Raw genomic sequence first — 25592 nt, forward strand, 5'->3', positions numbered from 1 at the left:
CATTAAAATTCCAAAACAATTTTCATAGGACTCAACAAAATGATTCCAACATTTTATGAAAAAACAAAAGACTTTAGCATAGTTAAGATACTTAAACAGAAGAACAAGATAGGGAACCATGATAATGCATTATCAAGCCCTACTATAAAAGTTAGATTGTGTTTCTTGAAACAGGGATAGTATCACTTATATGGACCAGCACTGCACGTCAGAGGAAAAAGAGTGGACTCTTAATAGTTTTAGTACTGGATTCACTATATGATTATTCATATAGAAGAAAAATGAGGGACGCCTGGGTAGCTCAGCGGTTAAGCATCTGCCTTTGGCTCAGGGCATGATGGTTAAGTGTCTGCCTTCAGCTGGGGTCATGATCCTGGAGTCCTGGGATGAAGCCTTGCATTGGGCTCCCTGCTCCATGGGGAGCCCGCTTCTCCCTCTCCCCACCTCCCCACTCATGTGCGTGCTCTCTCTCTCACAAATGGATAAATAAAATCTTAAAAAAAAAAGAAGAAGCAACAAAACTAGTATCCACAGGACTACAAATATAGATGGTTAAAAATTAACAGACAAGGGAAATGCTAGATTCTGGAAGAGACGGCACTGCCATTCCTTCATGCCGAAGGAATGAATATACAGGAGCTTCTCAATGCCTCATTTATTAGCCTGGGTATTAAGTATAAACCTGTTCACATTACTCATTTAACCGTACCCTTATGTTGTTATGTGCTTTCCATGTAGATTTCATAAACTTTTTTTTCTCCTAGAATGATGAAAGAAGTCTGGAGATAGAGAAGCATGCATTCCCTGGCTTTTCTGTGGTTCTCCACGATCAAAAGGCATTATTTCAGCAGCTCCTTAATTCAGTACACTCACCTAGGATGCTGTTGCTGCTGCTGCTGCCGCCGCTGCTCCTGAACACACGCATGCACACATGCGCGCGCACACACACACACACACACTCACACAGAGAGCAAGAGTGATGGTAGAGGGCAGACAGGAGCATTATATGAGGGAAAAATTGCTGGTTTTATTCTCAACATCGAAGGTGAAAGGAAATAATTAAATAAAACATTTGTATTTACACTTGACAGTTCATAAAACACAATTATACATTAATTTTTATCCCCCAAACAGGTAGATAGGGTATGAATCATCAGGATCAATTATTTTACAATCCCAAAGAAAATGTCAGAGGTGTCATCATGCTCTTCTCATTATTCCATTTTAAGAGTCTTCACTTCCTACCCTAGGGTCAAAAGAGATACTGACAATGATAATGTGATAAAAGCAAACAGGGAAAATAATAAAAAGAAATGAGAGGCAAGAAAATGGATGAGCATAACAACTTTGGAAAACTGTTTTTGTACTACATACTAAAGCTGAATATCTACATACTTTATGAATCAGCCATTCCACTCACATAGACACAACAAAAATGCACATATCACATATGTTCACCAATATTATAGCAGCATTATTCATAATAATCCCAACTAAAAAACTGCTAAATATTAACTGTAGAACAAATAAACTGTGTATATTCACATCATATAATATTCTTATTTATAGCAATGTGAATGAATGCAGAAAATGGATGACTTACAAACAAAATGTTGAGCAAAAGAAGCCAAATACAATAGAGTATAAATAATTTCACTTATATAAAGTTCAAACATAAAGAAACAAATCTGTTTTCAAAAATCAATAGTCATTAAAAATGAGGGACAGTGGATGCTTCTGTTTGGGGTTTTGGTAATGTTCTATTTCTTATCGGGTGCTGTCTACATGTATATTTTCAGTTTGTGAAAACTGAAATAGACATTTATTAACTATACCCTTCTCTACATGTATATTATGCTTCAAGTGTTTGAAACAGGACATACAGAATTAAAGGAGACAAAACACTAAAAATTATTTTTTCTGTATGTCCCCATGTTCTTCAGATCAGATCAAAATTCTTATTTAAAATTCCCTAAATTAGGCAACACACTAAGTGCTAAGCTAAAAGATTTCAAAAGCCCTTAGTTTAAAAATCATTCTGCATTAGAATGCAACTGTGTGACCTTAATAAAAATAATTAAATCTGGGAATCTCACTGCTCTGTCATTAAAATAAGATTACTGCAATCCTCTCTGTCCCATGGTGTCATTGTAATAAAGAAAATAGGGACATGAAAGTGTTGCTTAAACTGTGAAATAACCTTGAACTACATATAACAAAAACCAGATCAAAGGCCAAATACAATGGTTTACAATTTTAAATTTTAAAATTTTCTCATTGTGTGCAACGAGAACTCTGTTCAGGTGAATGCTTAAATATAGAGGCCTATTTAATAAAAATTCCAAAGCTGTGGGATTGGCTGAGGGGATGCAGGGTGATGTGATAGCTAGAAGTTGCCTTCACATTTTCCTTCCTCTCCCTGTCGTCCCCCAGTGAATCGCCTAAGAATGCCACTGTGTGCAACAGGCCTTGCAATCATGAAGATTGAGGTAAAAAAAAAAATCCTAGTTTTATTTTTTTTTTAATTTTTTTTTTTAAATTTATGTATGATAGTCACAGAGAGAGAGAGAGAGACGCAGAGACACAGGCAGAGGGAGAAACAGGCTCCATGCACCGGGAGCCCGATGTGGGATTCGATCCCGGGTCTCCAGGATTGCGCCCTGGGCCAAAGGCAGGCGCCAAACCGCTGCGCCACCCAGGGATCCCCAAATCCTAGTTTTATAACTAATTAGCTATCTTTTATTTTTAAGATTTATTTATTTATTTTGGAGAGCGAGCCTGTGGGCAGAGGGAGGGAGTGTTGGGGGGGGGCTGGGGGACCAGAGGGGAAAGGAGAGAAGCAGACTCTTCCTCCTCCTTGAGCTCAGAGCCCTATGCAGCTCGCTCTCATGACACTGAGATCATGACCTGAGCTGAAATCAAGAGTCTGACACTTAACCAACTGAGCTACCCAGCTGCCTCACTAATTAGCTTTCTGAGCCTCAGCTTCTTCAGCTGTGAGATAAAGCAAGTTTCACCTACTTTTCAATGACTAGAGATAATGTGCATTAGAAAAATGCTCGGTATGCAATACAGACAACTACATAAAAGTTTTACATACACAATTCTGTAGGACATATGCATGAAAGAGAACACAACTTTAACTATTTTCAAAGCAATTAAATTTAACAAATTTAGGCTAAAACTTGGATTCTGAAACACTCTCCTAAATATTATGATTTAACCCATTCCCTCTGATATTCATTTTCTGAAAATCTCTTCGAATAATATTTTTAAAATACCAAGCAGGCCAGGCCACTCATCTGGCTTACTACTGCCTAAAGAGTAATGTTCAAGCACCTTTTGTGGCCCACAGGCCCTTTACAATCTGCCCTAAGCCTATCACTATTGCTTCTTCTCTAACATCCTACAATGAAACCATAACCCATTACAAACTGATCTTTGAATAGGATGTGTACTATTTCAATAACTTTTTTTCTCCAAAATAGTAAATACATATTATAGAAATTTAGAAATGAAACAATGTAGATTTAGAAAAAAAAAACATCGCAAGCTCACCATCCAGTTATCATCACTATTAACACCTTAGTGCATTTCCTTCTGGAGATACACATATATAGATATATGTAAATATATATGATTCTTTTTTTTTTTAATATATATGATTCTAATGCATATACTGTTTTATAACATGCCTTTAGTCAACAATCTCTATCTTTCCATTTCAGAAAATTTTTACCTCATTTAAGATATAAGCCATATTCAAACTTCCCTCAATGGGCCAAAAATGTCTGCCATAGTTGATCTGTCAAACAAATATAAATTTAGAATCTCACATTACATCTAGTTGTCCCTTAAATTTCTTTCAGTGTAGCACTTTCACCTCCCCGCACCAACTTTTTGGACACTAATAAGCTAAAAAGAATATTACTATTTTTCCTACAGAATTTCCAAATGTGAATTTGTCTGGTTCCTTCCTCTCTTTTTCTTGTATAAAAAGGAAGTTGTTAAGCAATGGCTTGAGGAATTAAAATTAAATGGTTTTGCTAGAATATAGTATGCACAATTACATGTATCACATGAGCAGATACATACTCTCAGGATAACTCAACTCAATAATGGGAAAACCATCTCAGGATTGGGGTAATGACAGTTTCATCTCTTCAGTGAACAAGTATGTTTTTCTCTTGTAACTACAAATAATTTATATGATGTTATTTTGACACACTAACTGACTAGGAACCCACTGCCCATTTATCTAACAGTTATAACAACAACTAATAATCTTGGCATAAAGCAGAAATTTCTTTAGGGTTTGTAAAATAATGTTTCTCTAATTTTATCACACTTTCTACATTTATTTGCTGGCATTCTTCAGCAAACTTCCACCCTATTTCATTAAGGACTTAGTTACTGAAATACAGATCCCAATATAAATGCAGTATAAATGCTTAATTCTTCTTAATAAACATTTTTACAGTAAGAAGTTGTATTAATAGTTACCTCAAAGTGTATCAGGTAAGCACTGCTTTTTCTGGCTTTCTCTTTATTATCTTACATACTCATGGGTTTTCCCATAGTCATTATGACAAATGTAGCTCATGCTCTCAAGAACCTATAACTATAACTATATTCATACTATCTTCCCCCAAATTCTGCACCTAACAAATTCAGCTTACAGTTTCACATCTCCATAATGCCATAGAGTGAATTTTTTCATCTCCATTCCCAGATCAATTTTTCTATTTCATATACCACGTAAAGATACCTCTAGTGTAATACTTGATTGCATATCTTTTTCATTCCCTGGACTTTTCTTTCACAAGTAAGGATAGTAACTTTCACCAGTGTGATTTACAGTTTGATTTGCAGATCATTTCTGGTACAAACTATATTCTGTCTGTGATACGCAAAAAAGCTTGCACCAAACTATAAATCAACTAGTCACTAAACACAGTTTAAGTTTTGGTTCAGTTTTTTCTTTGATAGCAAGAATTTCTATAAGAAGGATGAAATGTGTTTTCTATTCTGGCAAGAGCTACTTTAACTCTCCATGGACTAATAACAAACACTTGTATGAGCTACTCTGAATAGCACTGTCCAATCATCAATTTACCCTTAACTGCCAGGAACACAAAAGGAATATAAACAATTATTTGTAGAAAAAGGGGGCAGCAAGAAGGAGTAAGGACCATGGGCATGTCACAATATCCTTTCTAAGGTGAAGAATAAGTCACTATCTATATCTTTCTATAACCAAAAAAGATGTATAGTACCTAGTAGGCATGTTTGGATTTTGGAGGTAACATATTCCTTGTTTGGATGTGTTATTCTGGCCCATTTACCAAGTGACCCAAATAGCTGCTAGTTTTGAGTAGGACCCAGGAGGTTCTACAACAGGTCCAGGCTGCTGTGCAAGCTGCTCTGCTCCATGGATCGTATGGTATGGAAGTTTCAGTGACAGATAGGGATACCATTTGGAGACTACAGCAGGCCCTTGAAAGATGAGTCTCAGTGCAGGCCCTTACGATTTTGGAGCAAAGCCCTGCCATCCTCTGCAGATAACTACAGTCCTTTGGAGATACAGCTTTTGGCCTGTTACTGTGTCTTAGTAGTGACTGAATGCTTAATCTTGAGCCACCAAGTTACCATGCTACCTGAGCTGCCCATCATGAACAGGGTATTTATTATCTGACACACAAATTCATAAAGTTGTGGGTGCACAGAAACATTCCATCATCAATCAGAAGTGGTATAAATTTGACTGGGCCTAAATAGGCCCTAAGGATACAAATAACTTACATGAAAGAAGTGGCTCAAATGCCCATTGTCCCCACTCCTGCTACACGGCCTTCTCTCTCCCAAACTACACTATGGCTTCACGGGGAGTTTCCTAGAATCAGCTGACAGAGGAAGAGAAGACTCAGGTCTGATTTAACAGATGGTTCCATACGATATGCAGACAACATCTCAAAGTGTTCAGTGCAACACTATAGCTCCTTTCAGGTACATCCCAGAAGGATAGCACTGAAGGGAAATCTTTCCAGTAGACAGAATTTCAAGCACTGCATGTGGCTGTTCACTCTGCTTAGAAGGAGAAATGTCCAGAAATGCAATTATATACCAATATATAGGCCATGGTCAGGGACTTAGAAGAAACATGACTGAAAAACCGGAGACAAGGAATGGGGAAGAAGTATATATGGATAGAACTCTGGGCAAAAAATAGCAAGATATTTATGTCTCATGCGAATGCTCACCAATGGGTGACCTCAGCAAAAGAGGATTTAAAGAATTAAGTGGATACTCTGATTCATTCCACGGATACCAGTCAGCCTCTTTCCCCAGCCACCTCTGTCATCCTCCATCAGGCTCATGAAAAAAATGGCAATGATGGTAGAGATGGAGGTTATGCACAGAGTCAGCAACATGGCCACCTTGGCTATGGTCACTGCTTCGTGCTTAACTCGCCAGCAGCAGAGATCAATATTGAGCCCTTCATATGGCACCACTCCTTCAATGATCAACCAGCTACCTGGTGGCAGGTTGATTGCACTAAGCTACTTCCATCATGAAAAGGACAACGTTTTGTCCTTACTGGAATTGACACTAGATATGGATTTGCTTCTCTGCTTACAATGCTTCTATCAAAACTACCATCCATGGACTTAAAGAATGCCTCCCCAATATGGGTGGGCCTCATCCAACCCACTGAAGGGCTGAATAGAAAAAAAGGTGGAGTAGAGGAAAATTCACTCTCTGACTGCCTTTGAGCAGTCTTCTGCTGCCTTTGTATTCAGACTCATTCCGCAACTTAACTGTTGGTTCTCCTGGTTCTCAGGCCTTCAGACTCAGACTAGAACTATATACCACCAGTTCTCCTAGGTTTCTAGCTTGTCAACTGCCGATCTTAGGATTTCTCAACCAGCATAATCACATGAGCCAATTCCTTAAAATAAATCTCATCTCATCTCATCTCTCCTCTTCTCTCTCTCTCTCTCTCTCTCTCTCTCTCTCTCTCTCGGTTCTTTTTCTTTGGAGAACCCAGACTAATTTCAAAGGCAATTCCTTCAAAGTAGTAATAGACACTCAGGGGTAATCTAGAAAATGCAAAGGTGGTTTCCTATTTGTTTTTATCAAGCAAGGCCTCTTGATCAGGTCCTGGTGATTAAGAAAATAAAGACAGCAATGAGAGGTCACTGGATTAAGGAATAACCAGCAACTAAGGCAGGTAAGGCAATTACAAAACTGTTGGATTAAAATCAATCTAACATACATTTACTGAGTCGTAGGTAATAGGACTTTTACATAATTATATGTAAAGTTCTTAGGAGCTCTATAAAATTCTGTTGTTTCCACTTAAGAATTAGGCTACAGAAATCATTTTTATGCTATTTATATTTTCATTAATAGTTTCTTTTTAGTTTCCTTTCTATAAATTTAATCCAATCTTTTTTAAAGATTTAAAAAAAACTTATTTGAGGGAGAGAGCACACACAAGTGGGGGGAGGGACACAGAGAGAGGGAGAATCACACTCTCCACTGAGCACAGAGCCTGACTGGGGAGGAAGGCATGTTTTATGATGGGAATTAACTGGAAGTCAGCATAAGGCAAGAACCAACTTCCAGTCTTCTATCTCTACTCCAAGCAAAAAAAAAAAAAAAAAATCAGGTTGCCTTTCTGGAGAAAATAGAACTAAGAAGGAAAAATCCTCTGCTCACTAGATATTGAAGGTTTCCCAATATCCATCCAGTAATACAAAATCAGGCCAGCCGGCTGACCAGCCCAGCCCACGTACAAAGAGCCCTGAATCAATTTTTTAGTTCCTCACTTTTAAATATTAATAAACAAATAATCATTAGATATTTGAGGAAAGATTCCAAAAGAAACCAAAATAAACACAAAGAACAAAATGACTACTTAGAAAAGAGATGTAATTCAAGGAACCTGAGAAATCTTAACAAAACCTAACAGAAACACTCAATATAGTTACTGACAAAACAAAAATTAAATTATATACATAAGGAATGGAATATAATAAAGAATTTTTGGAAACTGAGGATACAATTGCCAAGATAAGTAATTCAACAGAAATGGAGAGCTGGAAAATGATATTGAAGAACTATACCAGAAAAGATAATCAAATCCAAAGGAAAGTATGAAAGAAAAAGATAAAAGACTAAGTATCAATTCAGAAGTCCTAGTTAGCAATTAATAAGAATTCCAGAAAGATACAGAGAAAATGGGGTAAAAAAAAATCATAGAAATAAGAAAATTTCACACTATATGAATCTCTAAAGAGTCTACTAAATTACTCATATATTAAGAGGGAAATATACAAACAACTACAACAAAACTCAAATCTCAGGACATCATTGTGAAATTACATAATGCCAGAAATAAAAGATTAAAGTGCCAGAAAAAAAAAAAGATTACAAATCCCTCAGAGAGATAACATAAACAGGCAACATAAGATGTAAAATGGATCAGAATGTAGACTCTTCCCAGTGGACAACCTGAATCCTAGAAAAGTAATGATTTCTAAGGGAAAATTCATTTCTACTCCTGCCAAACCATTAATATCAAATATTAGAGTAGACAAAAGAAATTTTCCATAAAGCAGTAACTAAAAAAAAAATTTACCATCCATTTGCCCACTCTTAGAAAGTAAAGATATACTCTCGCAAAATGAGGGAGTAAACAAACAAAAAAGAAGGTATACAAAAAACAGTGAACCCAATCCCAGAATTAGGACAAAAGGAAGGCCCTACATGATAGCTCCAGAGAAATCTTCAGATGGTTATCTGTTCAGACTAGAATGGTTGGCTGACATGGAGAGAAGGACAAAAATACTGCATTTTTATTGTCTCTGAATACTATGTGAATTTTTAAAAACTATATCACACTGAATTTCTTTAAATTTAGTAATACTGAATAGGGAAAAAATAGAGGTAGTTATATGAAACCTTAGACTCATTCAGCTTTTAATTTCTATTACCATTTTGGGAAATTTCAAAGGTGCCCTAAAAAAATTCTGCAACTTTTCTTCTCATAATTTTTTCACTGCATAAACAAAAAGTAAAGTTAACTTGACCAGTGTTTACTATAAAACTTCGGAAGTCATACAATGACAGAAAAGAGCTATTAAGAGAGTTACAGTTTTTCTTAAAAAAGTTTTCTATTTTTATGGTGGTTATCACTGGTTATCAATTCATGTATTTCTCTCCTGAATCATGCTACTTTTCCCATTACGCCTGGTCTGATTAGCTGGTATTTATCATGCTTCATGCTTCAGGGCAATAAACCCAGACACAAAAGAGGCTATGTGGTATATACAATGACTGATTCAAAGTAGATACCTAACATATTTTAGCCATTCCCCACACCTTCTGCTTTCTCTTCCTTTGACTCTGAAGCTTCTGATGAGAAAAATCTCCCCAGACTAATGAGCAGAGAAACACTATAAACCAGTCTATCTCCTAGTTACAGTTAAAATTCTATGCTCTATGTCTAGATATTTCAATCATAAAATCTCTTTCTGCCTCTAGAGAAGTCCAAGAATCTCAGACCTGAAAAAGATCTTCCCCTTTCTTGTTCCTAGCTAGCATTTAGAAAGGTTTCTTTTCAAAAAGTAATCCAACATCCATAAAGAATGGAGAAGACCAGTCCAAAAAATCCCTAATTAAGTATCTATAAAACAATTTACATGACTTTAACAGGATACTTATACTAAACATCATTACTATTACTAACACAGGGACTGTATTTCACTTCGGCTAGCCTTAACTGAGCATATATCAAGAGTTTAGTTTTGATGGACACCAGAAATTATTAGAATTGGTCCCTGCTCCTAAGAAGCTGTAACATACAAGCCTGACAAAGGTAATCCAGAAAGTAAGTTCAGCAGAAAAGCTAGACTGTTCTTCCTCAACCATAATTTTAAGCAAAATGTGGCTAGTCTACAACAAATAAAAATAGGTTTAAAACTAACCAAAACATATTCATGATTTTAAATTAGTGTTTTATTCCTTAGTTTTCTGCTATGTATCTGACCTATATTCAGACAAAAAATGTACTATTGAATGAGAAACCAGGTTCTACCATCAGCTCACCCTGTATCTTTGGACAAGTCCTATCACTGCTGAGTCTAGATTTTCTCAAGTGAAAAATGAAAAGACTGAGGAAGACTAAACTTGAAGGTTTCAAATAAAAGTTAATTTATATGACTATGATTATATAAGTAAAAACTGCTGTTTATTTCCTACTCAGCTGAAATTATAGTAGCAGCCACTGATGACTAACTGCCTGAATACTATACTTCAGGTATTAGATCTCTAAATTTACAACTACTATTTCTAATTCTGTCAACAACCTTATAATGTAGGTACTATAAAAATAAAAAAAGAATATAGGAGAAAAATTGGGTTACTAAAAAATATCACACATTTCATAAATGTTGGAGATTGTACTGAGAGCATTATGCAAAATCCTATTTTGTTTTCTCCCACCAAAGTTATATACTATTTACATGCATTATTTCTACAGAAATTTGAAGACATTAGAAACCCAGTTAACTTAAAAAAAAAAAAGTAAAGTCAATCCATTTTGCAATTCAAAATATTAGAGCTAAAAATGTTCATATATACTCACCTGATGCAACAGACGTTTCAGTTTGAGTAACTGAGTTTTTACAGCAGTACAATCTTGGACCATGTGCCGGAGTGTCATCTCATCCAGTATCACTGTATTTTCAGGTACATCTATAAACATCTTCTGAGCCTGGAAAAAGGGGGTCCCTCCATAGCTTTCAAAATGACCCAAAGGAGATTCTCTATAGGGAGAGCCTCTAGAAGGGCAGGGGAAAAAGTTGGGAGGGAAAAGATATACAATATAATTTCAGAAAGAAATAGGGTAATGAAATTATTGCAGAGATTATTACAAATCATTCATCATTATCCCATAGCCTTTGATTTTGCTTAACTCAGACACTCAATTTGTTTCTACCAAAATTTCTAATCAGTTCTAGTTCTCATTAACACAATTATCTTCTGTACTCCTCCCCCTTTTTGTGTATTTTACACATTGATGAATAAACCTTATTCCTTAGGACATAAGAAGAGAAACAAAAAACTCTAGGGACAGGCCTTGCCTAAAAAAAATTATATTTATTTTCCTTGTTTGAATAGATCATCTGCTCTTTAGCTTTTGACTTTAATTGGCCAAGCGATACATGGCATGATAAAAAAAAAAAAAAAGACAGCAATAATAAGTTAGCAAGGCAGTAAAACAAAAATATGGAGTCATCTGGCATATAAAGAGAAGTTTTCAGAGAAAAAAGTTGACATACTTTGGAAGGGTTCTTGGACAGGAAAGAACCTGGAATGAACTATAAAAGCATCAGGTTTGAATATGATGGAATGAAAAGTGAAGGCTTTCTGGAAAAAGAAAATGAAAAGCAATGGTACAAAGTGCAAGGCATGTTTTCCAGGGACAAGGAGACTCTTTAAATATGGCTTATGAGGCCACAGATAGCTTGAATCCAATTTATTCTTTAACTTCATCCTTCAACACATCTGCCTCCCTCAAACGGACTTCTTAATCCACAGCCAATTATCTGAGATTGCCTGAAGCACACTACAATCTCCCTCATCTCCAAACCTGTATCAATCTCTCTGTACTCCTGGCCAGGCTGCCCAGCCTGCCCTCCACTGCACACTTGATCTGGAGAAGATAACTCCTCTTCATCTTAAAGTAGTTGGCATTTCCTCAGGAAAAGCTTCCCTAATCCCCCAAAGCAGGGCTTGGTACTTCCACAGGTGTCCTTCATAGACCCTTCTAGTATGCCCCACCATAGTACTTAACATAGTATACTGTATTCATTTGCAATCTGTGCCAAATTATAAACTTCATGAAGACACAGACCATGTATTCTTTTCCTCTGTATCAGAGACCAGGAGGCTTTTTACTTGTTATTTATCTTTGTTATTGCTTTCACTGAATGATTAAGGAACATGGATTTTAAGCACTATGTTGTTTCTTTTTAAGCTTCCATTGCTGAAATTCTAAAGTTCTTTAGCTGTGACATAAAAAGTACTACTTTTAAAATTATAATCTAGAAGCAGTCACATTAAAAAGTCCCAGTTAATAATCAAATTAAACTTTACTTTCTATGTAATCAAGTGAATAAAATAAAGATTAGCGAGGAAGAGACTGAAGGAGACTGGTCAGCAATCTAAATATGAGAATAAGGTACAGAATAAGGCTTATTTTAGGTTGACTAAATATCAACCACATGCAAGGAACTAATGAATTAAAAACTTTCAAAGGAGGAGTCACAAATCTTTATCACTAATAATACAGGATCAAAGATTTGGTATCTAGAAAACTACAATGGTATAAAAGAGGCACCTCTTGCCTAAGATTAAGGTTTAAATCCTGACTAGACAGTAACTAGCTACTGAAAATACATGTAATGTCTTTGGGCCATAATTTCTTTAACTCTCAATGTTTTCCAGTGCACACCAAATAAAGTTCATCTACCTTAGGTTGCATTTCAAATACTTCTACCATGAGACCTAAAATGAAACTTACATGTTCTCAGCATACTAAAATGTTACTTCCTCTAAAAGCCCTTGCTGATTCCCTCAACTAGTTAAAATTAGCACTTTAGGATCCTTAATTTATTTAGTACAAATTAAAGAAATCCATATACCTATCACACTTCTAATTAGATCACAAGCCCTCTGAAAGCAGGGCCATTATATTGCCTACACAGAAACCTGAGTTCAAATCTCAGCTCTGTCACTTACTAGCTAGTAACCGGACAAGCCTACTTTATATATCCTTCATTTTCTTGATCTCTATTATGATGATTATAAGAGTACTTACACCTCATTAGGTTGATATAAGCCTAAAATGAGGTAATATATGTTAAAGTGCGTGGAACAGTGCCTGATATATAGTAGATGTTAAATAAAAACTAATTGCTATTGTATTATTATTATTACTATAAATAATTTCCAACTTCTTTATATTGAAAAAATTTTCTAATATAAGTGTCAAAAAAAACACTATTATGCCATATAACCTTCACTTATATTCCCAAATTGGTAAATTTTACATGATTTGTTTATACTTGAGTGTTTGGTGTAAAACCATCTGACAATACATTGGAAATAACATAACACCTTACTGAACTTTGCTGGATAAAAAGAAGATAACTGAGAAGATCAAGAGGCAAAAGAAGACAAAGGTGGAACAGAAAGCAAATAGGTAACAGGGGTTATTTTCAGGAAATAAGAGGACACTATTAAAAGCAGGAAAGGAAAAAAATAGAATAGAAAGATAATGAAGATTTTGAGATTCCACATTCTGAAAGGATGAATTTGAATCTGAACATTTGAATCTGAACATTTGAAATGAAAACACACATTTGAATCTGAACATTTGAAACAGAATGAGAGGTAAAATCACTTTCCAAGAGTGCAAGCAGAAACCCAGGGATGAATACATAAAGAAAGTAAAGAAAAATAAACATGAGACAATAGAGGAATTATTGAACACAATACTCATATTAAGTTGACAGGCATTAATCTGTATTTGTATACAGATTTTAACAATTGTGGATTTCTGGTAGAGAACTTAGACGGTGAATGCAACAGAAGACTGCATGCTGTTTTAGGCAATACACTGGATGGTTAGCAGCGTGTTAGCAAAGGCAGATTCTATGTAGCTGACCATAGGCTAGGTAGACTATTGAATACTGAACAAATACAGGTATGGTTAAGGCAAAAATAAGTTCAATAGTTACAGAAGCATGAGAAAGAAATGTCCACCATTACCAATATTATTTAATATTGTTCTGTAAGTATAACCAATAAAATCATCCCCTCCAAAATGGGATCAGAATAACTTAAAAAAAAAGTGAATCTCTAAGAGACAAGCATTTTTTAAAACCCATTTAAATTGAATCCATACATTAGCGGCACCTGATATTCAATCCACACACCTAATAATCACATCACTGCATAATCCTTATTGCAGTTTTATTTTTTTATATTTTATTTTATTTTATTATTTCATTTCATTTTATTATTTTATTTGTTCATGAGAGACACAGTGACAGAGGCAGATACACAGGCAGAGGGAGAAGCAGGTTCCATGCAGGGAGCCTGACATGGGACTCGATCAGGTCACGACCTGAGCTGGAGGCAGGCACCAAACCACTGTGCCACCCAGGCGTCCCTCCTTAATTGCAGTTTTATTTTTTTTTATTTTTTTTACTTTTGTTTAGGATCTCATTCCTTCTCTTTTTATTTTTTATTATTTTTTTAATAAATTAATTTTTATTGGTGTTCAATTTACCAACATACAGAAAAACACCCAGTGCTCATCCCATCAAGTGTCCCCCTCAGTGCACATCACCCATTCCCCCCCACCCCCCGCCCTCCTCCCCTTCCACCACCCCTAGTTCCCTAGTTCCCAGAGTTAGGAGTCTTTATGTTAATTGCAGTTTTAAAGGAATCTCCCCAAATTATGTGGCCATACCCATATACTTATATCCTTCACTTCTATTCAAGCTTCTTGATTACTAAAATGTGTGATTTTGTGCTAATCTGAAGGCTTGTGACCCACACATTAGACTAGTAGGTAGAGAATTGTGTGTGTAAAAGACAAGGAGAAAGAGAATTTTTCTTCTTTATTTCCTAATCTGAGTCACATTTTGACCTCACAAAACCATTAATGTTTCTTTTCTCATCTTTAATAAAAATTGTATATTAAAAATAAATATATTATGTTTATATTCATGGTTCTTATATTTTTTCAATGTTAGATTCAACACAATCTCAATCAAAATCCCACCAAATTATTTTGTGAATATCAAGCAAAGTGATTTTAAAGTCTACACGCACAGGAAGAAGAGCCAGAATAATCAATACCAAAGAAAAAGAGAGAATACTGGCACTATCTGATTTCCACTTACTACATGAAGTGACAGTAATCGAGACTGTGGTACTGATGAAAAAATAGATCTGCGGAACAAAAAAAGAGAATCCAAAATGTATCCACACATATAATCAAATGATCTTTGACAAAAGAACAAAGTCATTTCAAAGAAGACAGGATAACAGAAATACCATATTAACTTAATAATTCCTCTACTGAGTATTTACTCAAGAAAACAAAAATACTGATTTGAAAAGATAATATGCATGCTTATGTTTACTGCAGTATTATTTATAACAGCCACAATATGGAAGCAACTTAAGTGTCCACTGACAGGTGAATGAAGATGATGTAGTGTGTGTGTGTGTGTGTGTGTGTGTGTGTGCACGCGCATATGTATGCACACAATGGAATATTACTCAGCTATTAAAAAAGAAAAGAAAAGATCTTGCCATTTGCAACATGAATGGACCTACAAGGTATGCTAGGTGAAATATGTCAAAGAAAGAAACAAACTTTTAAATACAGTAAACAAATTGATGGTTGCTAGAGGGGATGGGGGGGTGTGTGTGTGAAATGAACAAAGGGTATTAAGGGAACAAATTTCCAGTTATAAAATGAATAAGTCACAGAGATTAGTCACAGCACAAAGAATACTATTAGTCACATTGTAATAATGTTGTTTTGGTTGACAGATGGTGACTCTATCATGGTGAGTACTGAGTATAGAACTGCTGAATCAGTATGTTGTACACCTGAAATGAATATAACATTGTATATTAATTATACTTCAATAAAGAGATAAGAAAACCTAGGAAAAGACAAAAATAAAAAACAAAAAAGACTAATCTTTTCAAAAAGTGATAACAGAAAAACTAGAATTCATATGCAAAAAAAGAAAAAATGACCCTTCACACAGTTCACAAAAATTAACTCAACATGTATCAAAGATCTAAATGGAAAATGTAAAACTACAAGATAACAAGGAAGAAAATCCAGGTGACACTGTGATGGGCAATAACTTTTTAGATACAATAGAAAAAGTACAATCCATGAAAGAAAAAATTTAAAAATCTGCCTAAAATTTAAAACACCTGCTCTTTAAAAAAAAAAATTAATTAGGAGATTTGAAAAGGCAAGTCACAGACTGGGAGAAAATATTTGTAAAATGTCTGATAAGGGATTGGTATCTAAAATATACAAAGAACTCTTAAAATTCAACAAGAAAACAAATTTGAAAAGGAGCAAAAGTTCTACGAAGACATCTCACTAAAGAATGGCAAATGGCAAAGAGACGTATGAAAAAAATGTCCAACATTATATATCCTTAGGGAACTACAAATTAAGACAATGAGATATCACTACGGCTCCTATTAGAATGGCTAAAATCCAAAACACAACACCAAATGCTGGTGAAGATGTGTAACAACAGGAGCTCTTATTCACTGCTGAACAAAATGCAAAATGTACAGCCAATTTGTTAATTTCCTACCAAACTAAACATCTTATTTATATGATCCAGCAACTGTACTTCTTGATATTTATCAAAACAAGTTTGAAACTTACATATGTAAATGCTTAAAGCAACTTTATTCATAATGGCCAAATTTTGGAAGCAATCAAGATGTGTTTCAGGAGGTTAATGGATAAATGAACTACAGTACAGCCACACAATGTACTTATTTAGTGATAAAAAGAAATGAGGTATCAAGCCATGAAAAGACATGGAGGAAATTTAAATACATAGTGCTGAGTGAAAGAAGTCAATCTGAAAAGACTACACCTACATGGCATTCTGGAAAAGACAAAGCTATGGAGACAGTGAAAAGATCAGTGGTTGCCATTAGTATTGATGGGGGCTGGGGGAGAAGGAAGGGATAATACAAGGACATGGAAGTCTAAGGACATGAAATTATTCTGTATGAGAGGTAATGGCAAATACAGATCATTATGCATTTGTCAAAGGCTACAGGATGTATACACAGAGCAAACGAACCCTAATGTAAACTATGGATTTTAGTTAATAAGTGTATCAATAGTGACTCATCGATTGTAACAACTAGTGCAAGATGTTGATAATAGGAAAAATTGTATAAAATTGTATAAAAGAGGTAGTATACAAGGAGACTTTGCGTTCTGCTCAGTATTTCTAAACCTAAAACTGTTCTAAGAAATTAAGTCTATTAATTAAAAAAAAAAATGAGAGTAGGTATTTCTAGAATGGCAGAATAAAGATCTCCAAAAAGCTCATTCTTCCATAAAAGCACTGAAAATACTGGCAAATTTGTCAAAATCAACTTATTCAGTACTATGGAAATCAACCAAATGCTTGCCACAACTAAGGAGCACTTATTAAAAAAGAAGAAGAAGAAAAGGAAAGAAACCCAGTTTAATCGTGGTGAGAACAAGTCTATGGATTTTAATTTATTCTGTTGCCATGCCTATCTCCCCAGCTCTGTGTTAGCTTGAAAAACAAGAGCTTTACAAGCATAATAGCAGTGAAATGCAGCAATCACTAGGGGGAGGGGTAGATGGTAAACTGGGTTTGGAATTCTTTGAAAAGCACCATTTCCAGAAAATAGTTACTATTTGACCTAACTAGCACCTCCCTAGAAAAGGCCCATTCTCAGTTGTTTTATTTGACCTAATTCCGAGGTTTCTCAGTGGGAACAGCCTTATCTCTAGCACATTTGTTGAAAAAAAAAATAGTGCAATTGCTTAAAATTTTAAGCTGTGTGAGATGGCAATAGCAATTGGGGTAAACAAGAAGGTAATCAAATACCTTAAAAAAGAAAAACAAAACAAAACAAAAAAAACTGAGGAAGGAGATGCCCACAGGAGGCTTTGAAAAGCCCCAACATATTCTTGGACATAGAGGAGGCCATACACCTGTATAGAGCCGCACACATGCTGAGGAAATGCCTGAGAAGGCCTTTACCTCTCACCCTTGGCTGACCCTGAGTCTCCGAGCAAGGAGGAAAAGAAGGCTAAGGCAGAGCTGCAAAATGCTTACCAGGTTGCTGAAAGTATCCTTAAACACACACACACACACACACATACACACATAAAGAGCCCCTTGGCAAAGGCTGGGATACTTATTGGTTTAAGGCATTTTAAAAACGAAACAAAACAAAACAAACACCTGCTGTCTAGTCATTTGCTCAACTCCAAAATATATTAAGAGAAACACATCACAAGCTGTCAAAAGCTAAAGAAAAAGTGAGAATCCTGAATAAATCAAGAAGAATATGACTCATCAAAAGACATGCCCAGTAAGATTAAGACTGCTGACTTTTCATCAGAAAGCATGGGGGTCGGACAGCCCGGATGGCTCAGAGGTTTAGCACCACCTTCAGCCCAGGGCGTTATCCTGGAGACCTGGGATGGAGTCCCACGTTGGGCTCCTGCATGGAGCCTGCTTCTCTGTGTGTGTATATGGTGCATCTCTCTCTCCTCACTATGAATAAATAAATAAAATCTTAAAAAAAAAAAAGAAAGAAAGAAAGCATGGGGGTCCAAAATGTTAAAAGGAAGATTGTCAACCAAGAATTCTATATCCCACAAAATTAGCCTTCAAAATTAAAGAGAAATTAAAACATCACCATATAAACAAAAACTGAGAGAATGTGTTGCTATCCAACCTTCCCTATAAGATAAACTGTAGTTAGAGACTTTAATACCTCCTCCTCATTAATGGATAGAACAAGGAAAAAGGTCAACAAGGAAATAAAAGACTTGAGCGACACTACAAACTAACAAAACCTAACAGATATCTATAAAACATCTATAGAGATTAAATTAGTAATCAAAAAAATTTCCACAAAGAAAAGTCCAAGCCTAAATAACTGCGCTGGTGAATTCTACAAGGTCTTACGAAAACAGAAATGAAAGAAACACTTCCCTATTCAATATATATGATCATCATACCAAAAATACATAAAAAGCCATCTCAAGAAAAGAAAATTATAGACTAATACTTATTATGAATATATACACAAAAATCCTCAACACAATACTAGCAAATTGAATGCAGCAACACATAAAAGGATTATATACCATGACCAGTACAATGTATCCAAGAAATGCAAAGGCGGTTCAACAAATGTAAATCAGTCAATGTCATATACTACGTTAAGAGAATAAAGGCAAAGAAAAAAAAAAGATTATCTCAACAGTCACAGAAATAGCATTTGACAAACTCCCAACACTCTCATGACAAAAACTCTCAACAAAATATGAATAGAAGGGAAAATCCTCAATTGAGAATCATGGCATGAACACTGGAAGCACTCAGGATTGCAGCAAAGCTTAAGATGGGGAGGAAAGGGTAAAGATTTTTGTCAGCATGGGTTAGGGACCATAAGGAGGATTTTACTCAGCCAAATACCCTACATCTCAAAGGAAAGAGACTGAAGAATACTACAATTAGAAGCAAATAAGGAGTGAAGACAAAGACCTCACCTCTAAACAGTAAGCTACTAGAGTGATTGGAAAATAAGAATCCTTCATATAAAAATACTACTGGGGGAATTAGTACATTTAGGAAAGTTAACATTTCAGCTACAATCTGTAGGCAGAGGTCAAGAATGCGAATTTTTTAGGATGTGAGAGAATTCCATATAGCATAGTGGAAGGTATAGAAAAAGAATGAGGTTGGGGAGAGAGAGGAGTGAAAGCTTAGGGCAGATGAAAAGAGAGCATAGTATTATGATAAAAAAAAATATAAAGGAAACCGTGGTTCTGAACTACCAGTCCTCTGAAATATGGGTAAGACATATTTCTATAATTTAAAAAAAAAAGACAATGATGAGAATTAAAGGACAGAAAGGAAAGGGAACTTACACTCAAGAAGTCACAGAATGGGAAAGAGATACTTTTGCATATGTAATGTTAAGGGATCCCTGGGTGGCGCAGCGGTTCGGCCCGTGCCTTTGGCCCAGGGCGCGATCCTGGAGACCCGGGATCGAATCCCACATCGGGCTCCCGGTGCATGGAGCCTGCTTCTCCCTCCGCCTGTGTCTCTGCCTCTCTCTCTCTCTCTCTCTCTGTGACTATCATAAAAAAAAAATAAAATAAAATTTAAAAAGGCTCTGGGGTTAGTGCATCCAGATTTTTAAAAATCAAGGCATGGAGAGAAAAGAATAGTTTTAAGGTATACTGGAGAGTAATGCTTGTCTTAAATGGGGTTTCTCTCTGTACCACCCAACCCATAACTAGCTCTAGGGGATCTAGAAGTCCCAAACCCAGATGGCCATCCTAAAGGGCCATCCCCCCCGAAGGGATCAATAAACTGGTTAACCTATAACTATTCATGATGAACCAGTGCCCACTTGTTGAAAAGTTCTCCATTGGGTCAAATGACCAACCCCCAAGAATATGGTGCATCTCTCTCTCCTCACTAAGAATCACCAGTGTGGAAGATCCACAAATCACTAGTCCTGCAAACTACACTGTCTAAAAGGGATCTGTGGTCCTATGTTTTGTGAAATGGCTATATATTCTATCTTTAATTACATTTTGCAAAATAGTAGTACTATATTTACATCTTAAAGGCAATGTAAAGCCCACTATTAAAAAAACTCATTTAACATTAATTTGTTTATTCCTATACTATTTGATCAGATAATTGCTCTTCTATACCTATTAACATCCAAGAATATGGTTTTTGGAAAGTGTTCTTTAACTTTTCTGAAGGATGACTCAGTCTCAGCTTTATTATTCCCAGGGACAGAGATTACTACCTCCATCCAGGTAATTCATCCATTTGGGACAGTCTGATTTATTGTTCCATTTCAGGTTGAAATTTGCTATTCTATCTTAAAATAGAGACTTTTGCTGTTAAGAGTTAAAGATCACATCTATTCAATCCTCCAAATGACCTGGCAATCCAGCTATGAACTCAGTTCACTGAAAATGCCAAAGTACAGATACATGGTTTTGCACATGCTATTTTTTCCATCGAAATACTCATCCTTCTCCTATAGAAACTACTCCTCTGCAATCTCTACAGTCATACTTACCTGTTCAATAGTAACTTCCTTTACATACCAGTACCCTAGACAAACATCAGATGTTGCATGCTTCTGGAATCTATATAAATCACTTTACTAAGGCACCTATCAACACTGTACTGCACTAATACTGCAATATAACTGCCTACATACCTGCCTCTCCCACAGACTCAACATCCAAGAGGTATTTACTATTCAACTGTGGATGGGATGGAAGAGGCAAATCAATCTTCTACATACCCAATAACTGCAATGAAGCCAACTGAGCTCATGCATTTTTAGCATCCTCAGAACAATGCTCTAAGAAGCCATTACCAATCCACAGTTATCACCTCTCACACTATCTCCAAATTCATCCCAGCTTGAGAATTTAGCACAGAGTTGAACATACAGGTTCTCAATGAATAACTGTTAAATGGATGAATAAATCTTATCATAAGTATAAGCAATGGCTCACATTTTAGTTAGGCTTCTAAATTTTCATAAGTTGGCCTTAAATTTACCTTCTATAAACCAACCATCAAAGATGAGAGAAGCATAATCTTCATTATTTGCAATCACGACTATCTACATCATATTCCTGCCTGATAATAAGAACTCTCCAATGTCCATTCCTTATCAAAATCCCAGCTATAAAAAACAAAAGCCAAAATAATGTCTAGAAAAATATATTCTCCATGTATTCTTCTAGATCTTCTATATTTTATCCTTACGCCAAATTATACCAACATAAGAATCTTTAGTTAAACCTCATTATTTTGTGACCCACTGCAGCACTGCCTTTTCCCACCTAGTGTAGAGATCTTTGTAGCTTGCACTGAAGAACATAAGTAAAAAACAGACTTGAGGAATTTGTCATTATTTCTACTTTGAGAAGCTGAGACCTGTCCACTATATCACAAAGCATCCCCCTTTTAAGAACTCATGCAAAGCAACTTCTTTCAGGTTTCTGTCTCATTAAAGCAAATCAATTCAGGAGAAATACATCGTTTATCTCAGGTATAGTATAAATCTTGTAATGGATCAAGATTTGGTCTTTGTTTTTGCTTCAAGGAGTCTTAGAGCCAATTTTTTTTTTCTCACTTCAAGAACTATATGGGGTTATACATTTCCCTTCTATTGTTTCTTTATCCAATTTTATTATCTGTATTGTACCTATGTCTCAAAATGACCTCAAATCCCCAGTGAAATGAGATGAGGAAGTGAAAGGAAGAAAATTAATAACTATCACCACTGGGTGCACACTCTAAGCCATATACTGCTCAAGTACTTGTGTCCCTTACCCTCGAACGCTGAGAGAAAGGTATTATTAATTATGTTTTACAGGTGAAAACTGAGGTAGAGAAGGTGTAAATAAATTATTTCAACTCACAAACCTATTTGTGTCAGGCCAGGGTTTGATCCCAGGTTTGACTGTCTACAGAGCCATATTACACATAAAATCTTATCAAATTAAAGACTATGCAATGCTTCAAAGAGGCAAAGAATTCTAGCATTTAAAGTATCTTCCTCTGTTTCTAATTGTACTTGAGAACTTTTAAATTAACTTTTGAGTTACCTTCTAAGTTTTGATTTATTTATATAAGCAAAAGAAGATTAAAAAAAAAGACAAATCACTTGGCACTAATTTCATACATCATTTTTAAATAATTAACTTTAACAAATTCAACGTATAATCATTCCCAAATGAGAGCTAGAAAATCACACCAAAACATGATGCCCAAATAGCAAACATAAATATTTTTAGTTATGATAAAGCTAATGAAAAAAGATTTGGGCCAAAAAGAAAGAATCAGACATATCATCTAATTAGCACCGCATACAACTTGAAGTATTTTTTGGTGCCTCTAAAAACCAGATTAAAATACAGTTTTGTGGGGGCAGGGGAATAGTATGATTCAAAATTAATCAAAAGATAGGAAATGTAATCTAAATTAGACTCACCTGCTCAAGTCACTTTTTCCATGGTGATGATAGTGGTCAGGATGGCTGAGGTGGTAATGCTCCTGTCCACTCCACCTCTGGGGCGGCCTTTTCCAAAATCCTTCCTGAGACTGCCGAACATTTCTGTCTGACCGGTCAAAGCGGTTCATATTGTCACACTCCACTAAACAGATTCAAAAGCAAAACACTATAAACATGTACACACTCTATAAAAGTTAACTACTTATAGCTTGATAATTAAATGCTGCAGAGAATATAAAAATGATATGCTAAAAATACCAGCCATTTATATGGGCTAATTACAAAATCAACATTTCCAGAGGAGAAGTAACCAGTTCTTTTGGTAAAAACTGAACTCTACAGTATTCAAACTGAAGTAAATCATAAAACTTTCATATCACAGGCACTTAAATAACAACGGCCTCAGTGTTTTAAAACAAGCAAATTATCCTTGTTATGAACATTATACATTTTAAACACCAGTAATCAGTTTTTAGTGGTTTTCATCATTATCACTGGCTGGTTCTGACTTCAGAATGAAAATGATCTGAAAAAATAGAAGATTTTAAGTCTAGCAGAGAACTCGTTCCCAAAAATGAACGCTACAATTAGCTTCCACTGATTTCAAGAAGCACAAATTAAGTTTTCGTCACAAACAGATCGTATTTCTTAAATTAAGCTCACAGTTTAGAAAGTAAGAGGCTTCAATCTGCCTACAGTAGAGCGTGTTCAAAAAGTCTAAAATGCCACTGAAAACAAAGCCAGTACTTTGCAGCAACAAATAGTACACTCCCTGAAATCCAAATGCCACAAAAACAAGGAAAGAATCTCCTTGAAACACCCCAAGCCTCTTCTTCACTTACCCAAACACTTTTTCCTCACATATCTGAGCTCTCACTAGGAGAGTTACTCTGTACAAGGGAGACATTGTGTCGCCGGCTGCCTACTCAGACATAGTTGCATACAAGGCTCTGACAAACAGGCCTTCCTTCCTGCTCAACTCCCAGCCCTCCCTGTGGGAAGCAAGCCCAGTTTACCCTGTGACTCCATCTTCGCTCAGTGGTTACATAGCTACTGAGTTAGGACTGTTACTAAAAATACAACCAAACACTAACTCAAGCCAGGAACAGGAAAGGTTTCTCTAGTCTGAGAATTATCACATGAGAAAGTTCAAACCCAGAATGCTCAAAATTCCTTGATAAAGACATTAGAAAGCAATGTAATCCCCAATTTAAAAAAAACTCATTACTTAAAAGATTATTTTCACTTAACCTAAAACTTGAAGTTGAAATATGAAAGTGTTTCATACAGTACACCAGATAAAAACAAACTTCTCCACTCCAAGAAAGTAGTTAAAATAAAGTATAACTGTTTAATTCTCATAAACATTAAACTCACTGTAACATTTCTAAATGCATAATAATTTTGCATAACTTTTTAAAAGACTCTGAAACTTTGTTTATAATCATTAGAGAAATCAACTTTGGGGGAAAACTATACATTTTATAGTTTTAAAATTTTTTAAAGGAAATTTTTTTTAAAAAAACCTTACATTTGAAATTATTTCAATTTCTTGTCATTTTATTGAGATTAATCATAATCTATTTCTTTAATTTTTTTAAGTTCAATTACAGAAAACCTGACCGTTAGATAAATAAAGGCATGGTGACCATTAATAATGAAAAAAATCAGGTGTAGAAGATGAGATCAGAAAAGAAAAATAAACTTAAAAATATCTCAGAAATAGGGATCCCTGGGTGGCTCAGCGGTTTGGCTCCTGCCTTCGGCTCAGGGCGTGACCCTGGGACCCCGGGATCGAGTCCCACATCGGGCTCCCTGCATGGAGCCTGCTTCTCCCTCAGCCTGTGTCTCTGCCTCTCTCTCTCTCTGTCTCTCATGAATAAATAAAATAAAATCTTAAAAAAGAAATCTCAAAAAGGCTTAACACTGATTTTAGTTCACATTTGTATGAGAACTCAGAGACTCAGTTAAGCTCAGTCACTCAAGTACTTCTCAAGCTCATCAAGTATTTCTCATGGCATTAAAATGTTACTTTGATTTAAGCAATTCTATACAGCTGAGGGTTAATCTGTATCTACTTTCATCTGAGATCATATTTAATTCAAAGCAAGTGAAGTTCTTCTACTCCCCAAACAAATTCTGTCATAATAAAAATCTGATATGCAACTAGGATATCACCAACACAGCACATGCAGAGTAATAAGCAATTACCACCTCAGGCAAACCAGGCAAATAGGCCAGGAGATGGGGTTAAAAACTGTGGGAAATTAAAGTGCCTAAAATTGACATGCCATTTTTGTGTTTACTAGAGAGGTTGTTGATACTACACACAGGCTACAAATTAAAGCACCTGTATTGAAACAAGAGCTCAACCACAGGCACTATGGCAAATAAACACTGGAAACAAACATTTGCCATGACCACAAACGGCTATTGGTAGAAATGGAGATAGAGGGGCCTAAATTTTCAGATAAATGACTACTCCAAGACTCTTCAAGGGTCCTGCTTTATACAGCTGACCTTTGAACAATGTGAAAGAGGTATGGGACCTCCTGCATAGTCAAATATCCGTGAAACTTCTGACTCCCCCCAACTTAACTATTAATAGCCTACCATTGACTGGAAGCTTTACCAATAACACAGTCATTTAACACATATTTCGCATATTA

General features: G+C 35.6%; 1 protein-coding gene across 13 annotated transcripts in view; it reads right to left on the reverse strand.

Annotated features, from left to right (window-relative positions):
* CCSER2 (coiled-coil serine rich protein 2) overlaps positions 1-25592 on the reverse strand; it is a 186111-nt gene that overhangs the window by 65798 nt on the left and 94721 nt on the right. For 11 of the 13 annotated variants that reach the window (XM_041750642.1, XM_041750641.1, XM_041750643.1 and 8 more), the window contains 2 exons: positions 22903-23065; positions 10652-10847 (listed from right to left, as the gene is read on the reverse strand). In XM_041750642.1, coding sequence (XP_041606576.1) covers positions 10652-10847; positions 22903-23065 — 359 coding nt within the window. Of the gene's footprint in view, positions 1-1007; positions 1247-10651; positions 10848-22902; positions 23066-23765; positions 23917-25592 lie in introns of those variants that run through there. The other 2 variants (XM_041750653.1, XM_041750652.1) reach the window with 2 other exon arrangements.

This window comes from Vulpes lagopus, chromosome 3 (genome assembly GCF_018345385.1).
Source record: "Vulpes lagopus strain Blue_001 chromosome 3, ASM1834538v1, whole genome shotgun sequence".
Taxonomy (NCBI): Eukaryota; Metazoa; Chordata; class Mammalia; order Carnivora; family Canidae; genus Vulpes; species Vulpes lagopus.